We start from the raw sequence: 17471 nt of genomic DNA, 5'->3' as shown, positions 1-17471 counted from the left end.
ACTACCATCAGCAAAGCTAGACACGTCTGAGTGGGTTATATGCAGAAAAGACCCTGCTTCCCCCAGTAGTTTCCTCTTAAGCAAGAACCAGTGTTTTACGAGGTGAAATACGAGATGTGTATTGTGCTTCCTGCGATAAGGGGAAGTACATTAGCGCAATAAACAGCGCAGTTTGAGCTGGAGTTCAGTGCATGAGTGGAATCCACTGTGTTTAAACAGCAGTGACCTCACAGGGGAAGTGAATTCTCAATCTGAGGAAACCAGAGCACTGCTGACCCAGGCTTCCTCCCTGTCCAAGCAGGAGGTGGTCTGAGAGGTGCTTCAGGGAGTTAGTCTCAGGGTCCTGGTTAGCCTTAGGCTTGTGGCTTGTGTTACAATCTCATCTGAGAATAGGGCTGATTGGCACTTTATCTGAATGGTTGGTTTTGGCAGGTGATTTGAGGCTGTGGAGGGTGGAGAGCTCTGCCATCACCTCAACACACACACAAATGCGCCCACCTGCTGATTCAGAATTATATGGGTTTTTTTTCTTTATATATATTTGTATACTCTGTTCCATTTGGAGTGAACCACTACCTAAATACATATATACAGACAGTATACATGGCATACAAACAGTATCATTCCATTAACTGCTTACAACCTTTGTAAATAATTAATCTACAGTTCCTAAATCTTGGACAATGCTCTATAGGTAAGTCCTAGATGTACCGACCATCTAATCCTAGTAGTACTTGACCTCCACTGTATCTGACAGCTCTAGTGTGCAAAGGGTTTCAACGAAGACCTGAAGTCTCAGGCCACAGCTGTAAAACACTTGGCTGTGTGGGGAGGGCTGCAGTGTCTAGCTCCAGGGTGGCTGAACTAAAGCAAGGGCTGTCCATTCTCACCGTTCCTCTGCTGGCACCCCATGCCAAACACTCCCAGTGACTCGTGGGAAATTGTAGATGGGGAACATTCCTCCTTGTTCTTCCCACCCTCTGTTCTGCAGCCATTTACTTTTTAAATATTTTCATGCACACATTCCACTGTGTATTAGAAAGCATCTGAAATTAACTAGTACAGTGTCTTTTTGTTATTGTGCAGGGCTACATCTACTGTCAATATGGGTATTCTCTCCCTTTTAAGTCATTTTAGTGCAGTTGACCATTATATTTTATCTGGTTTCTCACAAAGCAGTAATAGTGTGATAGGGTCCTCATGGGGTGAACGCTATGTATGATTTCTGTGACAAACTACAGCTGCAGTCTGCAACATCATCCAATCACCAGCTGTAGACAACCCTTCTATGGATGGTCTGCAGCTGGAGAATTGTCTGGTTCTAGTGTGTGTGTGTGTGTGTGTGTGCACGTAAGTGTGACTGGAATGTAATATTTTCCTTTGTACTGTAGGACACTGAGACAGATTGTTCAGTGAACATATTGCAGCCAGAATCTGACCAGAACATTGAGTCTCCAAAGGTGAGTAATGAGTTTCTGGTACTTCTATTCCAACTACTCAGGAACTGTAATTTGTGTAGTTTGTGATGCTGATAATGTGAGATTGAACTTGACATTTTGACAGAGAAAGAATTCCTCAAATGTAGTCAGTCATAGTATGTTTGATGTCTGAAATGTTTCGTGTTTATTTCTCCACTGGAACTACAAGGCAAATGAAAGCTTATTCTGCACTAGGACTTCTAACTTCTGTCTTCAAACTGTGCTGAGGTGTTCAGTAATCTCCAGTCCAATCTCTTATCTTTTTTCAAACAGTGAATGGTGTGGGATTACCTCTATAAATACAGCACAGACAAAATCCAGACTTGAAAATGGCTTATTGTAATGTCTTTCCCTTGTTTCTCCTAGGTTTAATAACAGATTTTGCATTAATTTGCAATATTCCTTTACCTTACTTGCTCAGGTGCTAGTAAGTAAAAAGAAAACGAATCTTTGTGAACATGAAGCAAAATTATTGTCCACAAAGTTAATGTATAATTAGCTTTGGCTGAGTTTGTTTAGCAGGCTAATTTGGTCATTGACACTAGGGCTCTGCCATTTCGTATCATTCACGATAAAAAAAAAATCAATACGATGATAATCGTGATATTCTGACGTGTTTACGTAATGTCGCCATGCAGATATTCATAACATGGCAAACATTCTTTACATGATTCATGACGGCACAGTGACAACCACAGTGTAAAGTGGCTCTGAGGTGGAGGTGGTTTGGTTTCAAAATATCAGTCCAATAAACCATGGTATTATGTAAGAAATGAAAGAAGTCTGTAAAAACAGAAGGGGAAACACAACTAGTCTATTTTACCACCTCGAGCAGAAGCACCAGCTTGAGGACGAGGAAAGTCAAGAATGTTCTTAGAATAGTTCAACAGCTAATAAGCTCTAACCCAGGGCTGATAAACTACACTGACTCAGCACAGAGACTTTTCTGTATTTGTTTAGTTATTTACTGTGAAGCTTTAAGGTTATTTTTTTTATAATTGACTATGTTTGCTGTTTATATGCGTAAACTATATTTTCTTAGTAAGTTTCAGTTGTTTACAAAATAAGTAAATGTTAGCAGATTTGTCAATTCTTCTGAGCGTTTGAAACGGTTACATTTGTAGTAAGATAAAAAATGTTAATAAACAAAATAATTTAATACATATTAAACATATTTCATAGCATTATTATTAATACAACTTTTATTCTCTTGCAGTAGTGTACTTGGGATTAATAAAAGTAATTCATATCATGTTGTGAAATATGAAATATTGTGATATTACTTTAGAACCATATCGCCCACAAAAGACATGCTTTCCTATTTAAAAATGTTGCCCATTGCCCATTGGCTCATTCATGACCTGTGGTGACACGAGGCTAAACTCGATCGTGGGAACCCTTTCCTATGTTATTTTAATGTATCATATTGAGGTATAAAGTATCAAATATAGAGCTGTGCATATAGGCCTATATGCGTCTGAGAATATAAGGCATTATAAATCTAGATACTATCCTGTTTTAGCCATGTGGTACTGCTGTGTCATAGATTGCCCAAAACCCTGCTAGTAAGGCCATTTGAAATTACTTAGTAATTTGTTGTTGTTTAAAGCAAGTGTTTTGACTGAGGATGTTTAGACTCAGTGAGTTGTGAGGTTATTGCTTGTAAGCAACATTAGCTTTGTAGTTCCATTGTCCAAAACTATCTTAAACACAAAACATGCTTTGAGAGGTCATCTACATTTAGGATAGTGCAAAATACTATGTACATTTTAGCCAAACTGTCCGTCTAAGCTGAATTGTTGTTTATGCAGAACCCACCCTTGGATCTGATTGACACAGGGAAAGGACTGAAGGTACAGACAACCACCCCTCATCTGGTCAGTCTGGGCAGTGGTAGGCTTAGTGTGGCCATCACAGTTCTCCCTCTGAAAGAGGGTAAGTCTTTCTGCCTCACACTCTCACACATATATACATACCTTCAAGGCTCAAGCAATTATGGCCCACGTGAAAAGCGCCTGCTGTTTATTGTGTGTAAGTAAGGTAGACTGTCTTTGTTGCTCTTTCTCTTGATGGCGATTGTCTCTGTGGAACAGAGGATGCATGTGACTTCTATTGTTAGGACAGACTCTGGGCCTAAGGCGGTACAGAGGATGAATGCCGTGCTAAGGATATCTAATAGGAAGGAGAGTGTTAGGGGGAGGTCACCATTCTGATGCTGATTTTCCCATAACACAAAATAGGGTGGAGTTCATTTTGCTTTTGTCTTATAGTGAAGATGAGAAGGCTTCACTTGGATTTCATTTCATGTGGTTGCCAGGTTTTGTCTTCATTACAAATACCCTTTCCCTGTAAAATTAAAACTGAGGCTACATTGCCTCGGCTGTGGTTTCTGTGAAGCCCATAGCCTGCAATGTTAGAAGTTTGTAAGGTAATATTACATCACATTATATGTTACTTGAATTGGAAGCCATGTAGCTATAACAGATGGAGTACCTTAGCACATAGGGCCAGTTTCTATCTCTTTTGAGGTTGTTCTAGCTAATGTGCATGTGAATATCTCCACAGAGACATGTGCTTTTTCACTGGTGTTATTCACCCAGCAAGTTTATTTTTTTAATTAAAAAAGTTGCATCTAATTACAGTGATATTGTGCAAGTTTTGCTGCTGTAGTTCACATTTATTTGGACACACTCATGAAAATGTGCATCTACCAACCTTCACCTGAGCTAAAACCATCGGTGATAGTCAACATAAAAGTCAGTGTAAAAATAAAACTAAAACTGTGAATCTCTCTTTGTCCACCTCTCCAACCTCGTTATCACCGTCACCAGGGGAAATACAGGAATGCAATCTGAGACAGAGAAAGGAAATGAAGTATATGGCCTATCAGAAGAGAGAAAGGACAAGTAGTCGACCTTACTTCCTCCCGGTGGGAGCCTGTACAAATAAAATCCAGAAATTCTGATACTGTGGCAAGCCAGAGATAATATCAATGATTTAGAAGGGTCTAATATCAATGAGCTCTTAGTGCTCAACGTTACGGCTTGTATTCAGTGTGTCCCACATTTCAAAATAAGAGAAGAGCCAATCCACTTGTTTGTAAATGTTTTAACCAATGAGAAGCTCTCTTTGCCGTGGAGTGGATGCACATTAGCCATATATATATATATATTGGATATATTATTAATTAACTATAGATAACGTAGCTATTGGTTTTTAGATTTAAAGCTCATTTGTAGGTCATTACATTTGTATACATAGAGCTGAGCTGGAGTTGTTGTTTTTTTCTCTCTTATTTACCTTAGAAACAGACCCTAGATCAGTCCTGTCTTTGACCTGAAATATCTGGCCAGAGTGTTACAAGGCTTCTGGTTGTGCCAAGATAGAATCTTATTAAATCTGAAACTAATTGAGAGCCGATTCTATTACCAACCAAACCTATCAACAGAACAGACACCTCTGTGTGGTAACTGTAGGCCATGAGGTGCTGCAACAAGACCTATGGGAAGATCTGTGTCACATCTGGAGTGTTGGAGACTCTAATGGCCAAGCCAGAGTGGAAATGTTGAACAATTTTTTACACACTCTGCCGTTTCCACACAGCACTGTTTCCATCGGAACACAATGTTTGTATAAAGGCAGCCATATTTCTGGTACACAATTAAACCATGGAAGATGGTATTTTTCATCCAGTGGGAAATCCAACACGAGTGATATTTTCATCAAAAGACAATTAAAAAAGCTTTCAGGCATTAAACAGCGAGAGCAGCATAAAACCACACATCTAGAGGGTTTCCTTGGTAACAATGTCTGTTGAGGTAACCCGCACATGTATAGATTTCATATCAAAGGAGATTCAAATGTAGATAAATGTGTATTGTACTGGCAGGCAACTAGTAATTTTTTGTGTTGTAGGAATAACACGCATTGGCCGTGATGATGCCCCTGTGCCTCAGGACATCGCTATTGAAGGCCCTGGTGTTGAGGCAGAGCACTGTCTCATTGAAAACCGAGCAGGGATCATCACTCTTGACCCTTGCGGTCACCTCTGTTCACTTGATGGAGTTCCTATCACCAAACCCACCCAGCTGACACAAGGTAACATTACTGCAAACACAGTGGTTGTTGTTTTACTGTTTATGACCTGCACTGAGCTGCTTGTTAACATAATAATAAATTAATTAATTAAAAAACAGGGGAAAAAACAAACAAACAAACAAACCATGGTGCTGTTTTAGAAGTGCCTCATTGGTCTTTGGTGTCAAGCTTTACATAAACGTTCTCTATCTCCCCCTGCTGGTTAAAATGCACAATGCGGTGTTTCGTACAGATAACAACTGGTCATGCACCTTTGTTGACGTGTGTAGAGAATGAACAGTCTGGGCTGTATGTGCGTTGTTTAGCGACAATTGGTTGTCTATTGCAATTATTTTGCTAATTTCTCTTGATCACAGATCAGACCTAGACCTGCACATGTGCTGTTTAATTGAGAATGCCTGTCTGAATGTTATGCGGTCCAACTGTAGGGTAATTATGAGTCCAAAGGTGATGAAGCATTTTTAATGCCTTGGTTTTTTCAGGCAAACTTTTTTTTTAATAATGTGTGAGTCCGTATTATCCAAATCCATAGTTTTGTCTTTTTTTTTTATACTTTGATAATTTGAATAATTGTTACTGTATTCAGCCGATGACTTTACTATTAACATAAACAATGATGCGAGGCTAATAGCTTTCGAAATGAATATAAAATGTGGAAGAGTTTATAGCTGTAGAGTGGGCTGTGTTTTGGAAAAATGACTGATGTGACTTTTTCCACCAGTGAGTTTGCTTTGGACGTCAGAGTGTGCTTAATTAGAGTGGTTTTTAAGCGGCTGGTCGCGTTGTCTGTCCGTATTACTGTGACTCAGAGCTTCCACGGTCACCAAAGCAGAGCTCACTATTATTGCATGTTCCATTCTACTTTTCTCTGACTAAGCTTTTACTGGGCTTCTCTATTTAATCATCACTGGCTTTGAGCTCATTCACTAGTGCTGTGGCATAGTCAAGTGTTACTTTGCTCACCATGAAGTGATTAAGTGCTTCAAGCAAATATTTGCTTTGGTTTTGCACTGGTTGTGAACTGCAAACGCTGACAGCATTTTCTATTGGGTCTTACATTATTCATGTGCTTGTCTCTGTAATCTGGGGTTTAGAAGTGAGAATTGTCTTACTGTGGCTTAAATCCCCAGTGCTTGCAGTGAAACTGTAAAGAGAATGAGAAGCTTGAGTTTATGCAACTACAAACAGAGAGTAATACAGAAGGGGGAGGAGGTTTTGAGAGATGGAAAGAGAGAGAGGATGGAAGGGGTTAACCTCAAAACCACATCACCCATTTTCAGAGCAGTGGAACACCACGTGCTGGCATAAAGGGTACAAACAGAGAGCATGAAATGGAAATAGTCTTTAAACTAAGCCCGTCCCCCTGGCTCTAGACATTTTGGGTGAATTAAATTTTTATCTTGGCACAGTGGCTCTGCAAGCATTGCTCTTAATCAGGGGGTTATTACATCATTTTGATTTACTTATTGCCCCATTAGTCAATATGAATTAGCCATGTTCATTAAACCGATATGAAATGACCTGGTGCTCAAGCGATGCTTTTCTGGTTTTCGGGGTTAAACTTAGTGTGTTCTTCTGCTGTTGTAACGACTCTACCGCAATGTATATCTAATGTGGGTTCAGAGATCATTCCATATCCGGCTGTTCTCTACCAACTTCTGTCATTAACAAAGTGTTTCTGTTCAAATATCTGCCACTCACTGGATATTTCGCCTCTATCACCATTTCCAAGATCTTTCATTATGAAATTAAACATTGCTTCAGCTTGAGTTCCCAATGATGGCTACACACCATTCCAGGAATAGAGATTTCTCTTTTTAAGCACTGAACTATTGAGAATTTTCCCTTGCTGGCCAAAGATTTCTCCAATAGTCTGAAGAAAGAGCCAGAAGCATTTCTGCTGATTCAGGCTTTTAACTCATGATACCGTGATAAGGTAAAGAGTCACAGGAAAAACAGCATGTTTCTCAACAATACTTGCTCTCTCTGAGTACATTTGACACAGATGGCACAAAGTGCAATCTGAGCACACAAATGTGGAGATTGAGAAACATCTGTCCCCCACTGTGTGAAAAGAAAAAAACTGCTACAAGAGCAAAGTTCTCCTCCATGTCTGTCTTGTTCTAGATCTGTTCTGAAAACAGCCCTAGTCACTGAATTTCATAAAGGTTTTACTTTCAGAGATGTGTAACACCGCCTGAGATTTCATTAAAGACATCAATGACTGTTCAACTCTGCTATTGTTACAGATAAAGTAAGGGGAATTTACCAGATATTCATGAAAACTAAGAAAACAAAAACATTTCAGAGCTTTTTCTCATTAAGTTGTGTATCGCAATGGCTTTTCCAACCCACAAACTGTGAAATGAGACCACCCAGTCAGTTTATGTTGCCGTGTGTAAAAATGAGAACATAGAAATAGCAAAACGAGAGTGGAGAAATAAGTGAACTGAGCAAACAAAGGCAGAAACTAGTTTATTCTTAATAATTTCTTACTGCTGTGTTCATTCGTTCATTCATCCATTACCTGTAAACCCTTCATCCTGTTTGTTCAGTGGTGTTCTGGAACCTACACCGAATCACTGCGTCCAAGGCAGGAACACACCCTGGACAGAGAACCAGTCCATCACAGGGCCTCACACCCTCACCCCGTCACTGTGATGAATAGTGGCTTTTCATCATTTAAAGGACAAATGCCCTAATTCATATTCTTGAGTTCTTAAAAGGTCATATTAATATGTTTTATGTATTTGATTATGAATACCCCCTGTGTTTACATCTTAATCATTTACTAATGCAGAAGGTTTGAAAACTGAGTGGAATTCCCCTTTAACTTTTCACCTTCAGGTATTTTCTCCATCTTCAGAGGTAGACAAAGGGAAAAGAGGGAGTAGAGGAGGGGCGGGGATTGAGTCTGGCTTTTAGACTCCTTCAACTTTATCTGCCAGACGGCTATTACTACACCCAGCTTTATTACTGTGTCTCACAGTGGTTATAGAAGTCTTTCTTGGCGAGTTTTCGGTTTAGTTTAATTAGTTAATCTTGTTGACTGGTACTTCATTCATCTTCAAGACGAACAGAGACAACAGAAAACGGGAGTCGCCGTTCCCTTTCTCCTGATTTTAATCTTTCCGCCACACAGCGGAGAAAGTGTTTCGTGGAGCTCCTCTGAATGGCACACTGTGGAAGGTACGTCTTTTTGCAGAGAGAACTTTCTTCACAAAGCTATATCCCACACGAAGTTAACGTAAACTGGGGTCTGAGGTAATGCGTCTAACAGTCACGTGAGTCTTATTTTTGCGGCCGACTACTTTCATCCTAGATTTTAATATCGTATTTGACTTTGCTGATTTTTTTACTCACCAGAAGTGAATATGTTTTTTTGTAAATGACATTATGCCTGGAAGAATTTCGTTAACCCGTGGCGCCGGTCATTTCTAAAGGTATTAACTGTCCGTATCCTGAAAGAATCGATTCTTTTGAACCGATTCTGTTTCATTGAACTTTCGAAACGATTCACGAATCAACTTTTATTTTGTTCTTAGGAAGAACATTGAACATTCACACATATTAATGGATTCACATATTAAACAGTCATCGCATGACATCAAAATACAGAAGGATTTGAAAAAAAGGCTTTACTGTGTTTTTTTCTTTAAAATTGTATGTATTTTTTTAAAAATAATAAAATACAACTTATTCAATTTTGCATGGCTAAGACAAAAAAAAACTACCCTGGATGTTTTTTGAAAGAATAAATAAGAGTACTTTATATTTTTTAATTGTAATACTTTTATTCACGTAAATTTGGATTTCCGATGCTTTCTGATGCCCAGTGATTAAACTGGAAAAGATCAGAGCAGATGTACATTGATTATTCAAAATATCTGCATGATTTCTGTATTTAGAGTTGTTTGATGGGAAATGGTTTATTATAGAGAGGATTTAACCTACTTCACAGTGTTGGTGGTGATGTGAACCAGTGTCTAATATGCAAATATATTCTTTAAATTCAGTTGTTATTCTTTTTTTATGTTTAGTTTTTAAATTAATGGTAAAGCTGAAAAAAACTTTTTTGTTTTTTTGGGTTTTTTTTTGCCTGAAAATTTTGTCGTACAAATCTATCATAAAACAATGTTTGTTAGCATCATGTGGTGTATTCTGCACCAGATTGTATGATAACATTAGGAAATGTTTCTTTTAGAGGCATTCAGATCTTCAGATGTCTGCTTCTTGTCCTCTGAAAACTACTCTGAAATGGCATGCTTCTTTGGCATGGGGCATTTCACATCTGACCTCTTTGACTGACTTTGTTTACATCTTAACCATTAATGCAGAAAATTGGAAGAATCAGGGGAATGCCCTTTTAAGTGATGAAATGCTTTGGAGTCATGGACCAAATGTGTATATGTACATTAGTGGGTTAAGAAAAACCACATGGAGTATGTTGAAGATTTTCCATCTGTTGGATCTAGCTGGCTTTTATCCATATTTGTATGTTCGTTTTCAGAGTTTCTGTCGGTGAATATTAGTATTCTTTCCCACCCAATAATTGGTTTGTTTAACCCTTCTGCACATAGACATTTAACCTTTATCTCACCATGAAAGTTTCTAATTTGTCAAACCTCTGGCCTGAGGGCGGGTTAGAGAGAGTTAATAATTTAGTCAGTAAACTTTGCAGAGATTAGTCTTGTTTTAATATAACAGCTTATTCATTGTAGCAGAAAATTAGTTACTTGACATCCTGAGGTAATTTAGTGACTATAAATGGCTGTTCATAAACTAGCAAACACATTTAACAATCGGATCAAAGACACTTTTTATTAATCCACGGAAACAATATGGACAGATTGAGTTTATGAGCATGTGGATTCATTTGCTGTGCAGAAGGAAATAGAGAAGAAACAGCGTAAACACTCAGTGCAAACGTATTAAAAATAAGCAAATGTTTTCATGCTAATGTAACCTCTCACACCTGATATTTCATACTCAAAAATGTCTTTAATAACATAACAGGGATTAGGTAAGGACAAAAAAGCAAACGTTTGTATACATATATCAACACCTAGAATACAGTGTCTGCCTTTTATTGTCTCTATAGTGTGTTTATTTAGGTTTTCAGGCTTAAGATCACAGCTGTGCAGACTAAACACCCACCACTGTACTTGAGAAACCTCTCCTGCTGCGTATATGTGTATGTGTGTTTTGATCACCACACCAAACCGTGTTTATCTGACAGTGTTATCTCTCAGATCACTGTTTAGACACACTGTGGATTTTTGTAAAGATGAAACGACTCACAGCAAGAAGCATTCATCAGGCATATTGTCTCCATCTGTTTTTTTGTGAAATGAGCACAGCCTTGCTGTTCAGGGTGCTTTTGTCATTTTTTGCTCTTTTTATCCTATGAGCAAGACTCTGACAGAATGGAAAAATCCAGAAAAGATCAGACAAGAGCTTAGTGGAGCAGCCAACCAGTGTACCAAAGAGTGGAATGCATCTGAAAGATTTAGGAGGCCGAAAGTCAGGGCTTTGGCATGTTAATGACACGCAAGGCCTCCAGCCTCTCGAGTGAGGGCAGTGAAATGTGCACCAGCTTTTCAAACACAAAGTTGCGGACTTTGCAAAGCCTCTGTTTAAGTGTTCTGCGTGTGCAGGGTCACCAGCATTGGCAGACACATGTGAAGTAGCTCAGCTTGTGAACTCAAAAGACTTTTCTTGTAGGTGCAATAATAAGGTCCAGTCTTTTATTAGAGAGAATCTTCCTCTTGTGCCTTTGAGTGGCTTCTGAATAATTAAATTGGTTAAAAATTATGATGATGTTTCAAACGACTGTAGCATGGGAACGTGCACATATAGTGACAGTAATGCAGCCCAATCAATGTGGCGGAAGTTAAATTTAAACATATTTTATTTACAACATACCTACACATTTTGCAGCAGTACCTCGCTTATCTATACCCTGAGAATATACTGTTTAAAGACTAGGACTAGGTCTATTTCTCATCTTGTGTAGCCCTACTGTACATTTACATGTCCTTATCCTGTGGCTTTGGAATCAGTGTTGAAGGAAAATTGGCTAAGAACTCTTTCCCATTGCCAACAAATGGGAACAAGAGGGAAACATGCTAGACCACTTTTACACGGCTGGATAGGAAGTTTTTATCTTTTCCAGGACTGAGCCCCTATTACGTAATGGTTGTAGACATTTTTCTCAATATAGTTTATCTGAAACTGAAGAAGCTAATTTCGCTTGGTTCATCTGCTACACTTCAGCTGCCAAAAATATATTTCCTCAGTTAAATGTAATAGTTATTAAGGTCTCTGTACCCCTACACTAATCAAATTCTAGCTTCCTCTCTCTCCTCTCAATAATCTCAACAAGCAAATCATAATGCTCAAGCCTGAGGTTTGGGGTTTAGTGGAGTGGAGGAAAAGAGGTCCCAGATATTTTCCACAATCTGTTTTTCCACTTTTTGCTGCTTTTTTTTAATGGTCTCTGATTTCAAATCAGTGGAATAACAGAGCTGTTGGCTTAAACTCTTCCCTAAGGGAACATGGTTTACAATATTAACTCGTATGGTATCTGATTTACAGACAAATTCGAGTCCATTCTGACCCCTTGAATCAGCCATGAATCAGGAATAAATATCTGTCACCAGCACTGATACAGATTTTAAGGATGACTGACTTTAGATTTTAGAGACACAATGTGGTTGTAAACAGTTTTATAGCTGTGGTGTTTTCTAAACCACATAGATGACCACTGAATGTGATTTGAGCCGGTTGAGAGAGGTTTTAGGGATACGTGTTATGGAAACGATGTTTGTGACTTATTAGCTTGTTAGCACTTGTTAGCGATGTTAGTCTCATAGCTCACAGACCAAACGTAAAAAGCCAGTTTATTTTATTTCAATACCTTAATCAACTGTAGAACCATAGCTACAGTAAATGATACACATAATTACATTCATTCATTCATTCATTCATTCATTCATTTTCTACAACCTCTTCATCCTGTTCAGGTTTGCAGTGTGTCCACAGCCTACCAAGACTCATAGGGCGCAAGGCAGGAACACACCCAGGACAGGACACCTAAATGATATACAGCCAGGCTCTAACATTAAACAGGAAATGGGGGAATAAATGCCTCAGTCTCCTGTAAACCATGAAGAGCATGTGATTGATTGGTGGAAAGGCACATTTCTCCTCATGCTTTAGGAATGATGGCGTTGAGCAGTAGGGAGATTCTCTCGCTGGGCCTTGTTCCTCACACAAACTGTGAGATGTTTGGACAGCTGTGGCTCTGTCATGGAAAGGTCAAAAGCCCAATGTTTTGTTTAATGCTCTAGGTTTTGATCAGCATTGATCTCCAACTCCAATGCCAGTCTTCTTTGCACTGACATAACAGTTGGAATCAGATGGTTTGAACATCATAAATGTTAGGTATTTCAAGTCAAATTGACTGGATATTTTCTCCCTCTCCTTTCCTCTGCAGGGTATTCTCTCTGTTTGGGTAAATCCTATTTCTTTCGTTTCAACCACCCAGAAGAGGCCAGCCGAATGAAGAGCATGCTACCTCAGAAGAGTCCTGTGGCTCCGCTGGTCTACAGCACAGGTAAAAATCCGGAAGTTTCTGTCCAGGTGTATACACACACACACATATGTGCAGAAGAACCCCCATTACTATCCCCCAGAGCCTATATAGAACTCATACCCTACATCACACACAACACTCATAAAAAGTTTTTGTCTTTGTGTGTGTGTAATATGGGTTCAGTTTCAGGTTCTGGGTCTTCCCTCCTCATCTTGGACAGGTGTGTGTTATCAGTTTCACAGCAGACTCCCACAATAGGCGTTTCTGGGTCTTTAAAGTGCAAGAACAGTTTTAAGGGTCTTGAACTATATATTCTTTCAGCTATATCTCCTCAAAACGTACACATGCTCCATATGCAAGCAGCCAGTCAGTCGTGTGGAATGTCTTCCTCGTCTGTGTACAGATGTGGTTGGTTGTCACTGTGTTGATTGATAGCTTAGGAGGGAGGGAGTGTATTGTAGATTTCTCAGTAGACACTTGAAACGAATACACAGTGTAGCTGCTGTCCCAGACAGTGCTGATGAGAGAACGGCCCACATACCCGTATATACTAAACCTTGTTGTCTTTTCTGTGGTGATATTTGGGAGCCAGTGAACATGTGGTCCAGGTCACCCATGACCATTGTCAAGTGTCAGTTGGAGAGAGAGACAAAGGCCCCTAATGCTCCTGTTGATCTGGGGAGCAGTCCACATTTTGCTTTCTGAACATATTCATAAACACAGTTTGCTCTTTATTTAAATGATGTATAAAAGTTCATGTGTGAATACAGCATCATAAAATGTGAACATGTGGTGGAATTTCACACACTTATGGAAGCAAATCTGTCTCATCAGACTTTGAAATATTACCACCTTTGAAATTGTAGCACTGAATTTTTTTTGCACTGAAATTATGTATCTGAATTTTGCTGCATTTCAATTTAAGTCTTCAGATGTACACCTCTGAATATTTTGCTTTGAAATTATTCATCTGAATATAATTGTTCTTGAACAGAACTCGTGAATTTTCAAGAACACGTTTTCACTGTTATTCAAAGTTAATAAATTCAGATAAAAAAATTCAAACAATATATTTAGAAGTTGCTCAAATTCGGTACGACATTCAGACACCAAAATACGAGCTACAAAAAATTCAGATACACATCCGGGACACCAAGGACGAGCAATCAAACACAAGGCGAAATACGAACACAACTTCCACACCATGGAAAAACTACATGTTTAGCTTCCTTCTGCGGATATTATCTCTTTATTTTCAAAGTGTCTCAGAAATCTGAAAGGCTCACTAAAGACTTTTATTGATGTCCTGAAGATGAAGAAATGTTACTGTGGAGATGTTGTGTAATGGCACTGTGAACAGAGCATGTGATATGATGAATATGTGGAAACATGAACTGTGGAGTATGTGTCCTATGGCATTTTTATTTTTTAATTGTCAAATTATCAAGAATCTGAAATTGATTTTACAGAAGGTGTAGTACAAATATAATATCCCAAAGTGCAGAGTTTAATTCATAAAGTTGTGTTTGTTTAAACACTGAATGTCGGTGTGTATATTCACAATGTCTGGTTATTTCTAATATTATCATAAATATTTATATAGAAATTTGTGTTTGTAGATTATTTATTTGTTGTAACAATGCTTCTTGGCAATAAATCGTATACAGTTGAGGAGTGGAGCAGTGGAGCTGAGTGTGTGGGAGGAGCAGTGGAGCTGAGTGTGTGGGAGGAGCAGTGGAGCTGAGTGTGTGGGAGGAGCAGTGGAGCTGGGTGTGTGGGAGGAGCAGTAGAGCTGAGTGTGTGGGAGGAGCAGTGGAGCTGAGTGTGTGGGAGGAGCAGTGGAGCTGAGTGTGTGGGAGGAGCAGTGGAGCTGAGTGTGTGGGAGGAGCAGTGGAGCTGAGTGTGTGGGAGGAGCAGTGGAGCTGAGTGTGTGGGAGGAGCAGTGGAGCTGTGTGTGTGGGAGGAGCAGTGGAGCTGAGTGTGTGGGAGGAGCAGTGGAGCTGGGTGTGTGGGAGGAGCAGTGGAGCTGGGTGTGTGGGAGGAGCAGTGGAGCTGAGTGTGTGGGAGGAGCAGTGGAGCTGAGTGTGTGGGAGGAGCAGTGGAGCTGAGTGTGTGGGAGGAGCAGTGGAGCTGAGTGTGTGGGAGGAGCAGTGGAGCTGAGTGTGTGGGAGGAGCAGTGGAGCTGAGTGTGTGGGAGGAGCAGTGGAGCTGAGTGTGTGGGAGGAGCAGTGGAGCTGAGTGTGTGGGAGGAGCAGTGGAGCTGGGTGTGTGGGAGGAGCAGTAGAGCTGAGTGTGTGGGAGGAGCAGTGGAGCTGAGTGTGTGGGAGGAGCAGTGGAGCTGAGTGTGTGGGAGGAGCAGTGGAGCTGAGTGTGTGGGAGGAGCAGTGGAGCTGAGTGTGTGGGTTGCACCCATGAAAAACTCGCCAAATCCTCTCTGCCAAAGCCAATTACACTGTACAACCTGTGTTTATAAGTAATTTCTTCAGTTTTATTTGTATAAGCTCCATCTCCCGGTTCTGTTCAAATGAAAGTCAAAAGTCCATATGTTTAAATATGTTTAAAAAGACAAAGGCTTTCATGGGGTGTTCTAATTTTCACACGACTGTATCCCCACACAGTTCATGTTTCCACAGATTCATCATATCACCTATGTTCACAGGGCCACTACACAAGATTTCTGAGACACTTTAAAAATAAAGAGATAATATCACGGCACGGTGGCGCAGCAGGTAGTGTCGCAGTCACACAGCTCCTGGGCCCTGGAGGTTGTGGGTTCGATTCCAGCTCCGGGTGACTGTCTGTGAGGAGTTGGTGTGTTCTCCCCGTGTCCGCGTGGGTTTCCTCCCACAGTCCAAAAACACACGTTGCAGGTGAATTGGCGACTCAAAAGTGTCCGTAGGTGTGAATGTGTGTGTGTCTGTGTTGCTCCAGGGTGTATTCCCGCCTTGCGCCCGATGATTCCAGGTAGGCTCTGGACCCCCCGCAACCCTAAATTGGATAAGGTTACAGATAATGGATGGATGGAAGCTAAACGTGACGTTTTTCCACGGTGTGGAAGTTGTTCGTGTTTCGCCATCTAGCGGCGACAGAATGAAACTAGCGCACCATTTAAGGCGAAAGAGAAAATACTAATGAATCGATTGCTCATCCTTGGTGTCCCGGATGTGTTTCTGAATTTTTTGTAGCTCGTATTTTGGTGTCTGCATTTCGTACCGAATTTGAGCAACTTCTAAATATATTGTTTGAATTTTTTGGAGTTTGAATTATTTTATCTGAATTTATTAACCTTTAATAATAACAGTGAAAACGTGTTCTTGAAAATTCAAGTTCTGTTCAAGAGCAATTATATTCAGATGAATAATTTCAGTGCAAAACAATTCAGTGCTACACATTCAAAGGTGGTAATATTTCAAAGTCTGATGAGACAGATTTGTTTCCATACACACTGTGTTTTCACCAGTCGTAAGCACATGCAGAGGACCTGTGTTGAGTTTTCTCTTTTTAAAATGACTAAATGAGACTTCTGTTGTACTTGTAAGAAAACTGTCCAAATGTTTCCATGTATGGCATAAAGAGGCAGACTTCTGGAGATAGGTAGGTGTGTGTGTGTGTGTGTTTTTTTTTAAATGCCTTTCCTGGAACTGTTCTCAGCCCCCTGTTATATCTCGATGGTTCTGCTCTGTTTCCTTATTTGTTTGTATGATACAGATTTAACTTGGATTCTCACACGCACACACTTTCGTAAATGCTCCTCTTCTCAGGTTAGAGAATATTTGTGCTCTTGGCTTGTGAGTTTATGGTCAGTGCTGACGTGTGTGTGTGTGTGTGTGTTGTATGAGTTTGTCAGGTGTCTGTTTTGAGAGGCTTTGATCTGTTTTCACTGTCTTCAAGCAAAGCAGAGTAAAGCTGCTGTTGGCCATTACAGTTCACAGACAAAGCAAACCAAGTGTGTGTGTGTGTGTGTGTGTGTGTATCAGACTGCAAAATGCCAAATATTTCAGAACAGAGTGTTATAATCTCCAACCTTGGCTAAGATGTATGTCCATGTGTATTGAAGAGTGAAGCTTTATTTGGCTGCAGAAATGTATTTTACTTTTTGTATATTTAAAATTGTACAATAAGCACATTGAGTATGTAGATCACTTTGACATGGGAATGTGCTCAGTTTTGCCCTTTTATAAAATGAGCCATAGCACAATATCGCCTGTTGTATATATGTGGTTTTTAAAAGTAAAAAAAAAGTCTTAGTTGGGCTTTGAATCCGTTTCTATTTTTAAACAGGATTTCTGAGACCATAA

General features: G+C 39.8%; 1 protein-coding gene across 4 annotated transcripts in view; it reads left to right on the top strand.

Annotated features, from left to right (window-relative positions):
- Positions 1-17471, top strand: part of phldb2b (pleckstrin homology-like domain, family B, member 2b) — a 51595-nt gene that overhangs the window by 5054 nt on the left and 29070 nt on the right. For 3 of the 4 annotated variants that reach the window (XM_066665092.1, XM_066665176.1, XM_066665006.1), the window contains exons 2-5: positions 1392-1460; positions 3290-3413; positions 5394-5576; positions 13075-13194. In XM_066665092.1, the coding sequence (XP_066521189.1) occupies positions 1392-1460; positions 3290-3413; positions 5394-5576; positions 13075-13194 (496 nt within the window). Of the gene's footprint in view, positions 1-1391; positions 1461-3289; positions 3414-5393; positions 5577-8514; positions 8766-13074; positions 13195-17471 lie in introns of those variants that run through there. The other variant, XM_066665262.1, reaches the window with a different exon arrangement.

The sequence above is a fragment of the Hoplias malabaricus genome, chromosome 1 (assembly GCF_029633855.1).
Source record: "Hoplias malabaricus isolate fHopMal1 chromosome 1, fHopMal1.hap1, whole genome shotgun sequence".
Lineage (NCBI taxonomy): Eukaryota > Metazoa > Chordata > Actinopteri > Characiformes > Erythrinidae > Hoplias > Hoplias malabaricus.
The sequence above is the reverse complement of the archived record's forward strand: the minus strand, read 5'-3'. Positions and strand labels throughout refer to the sequence as shown.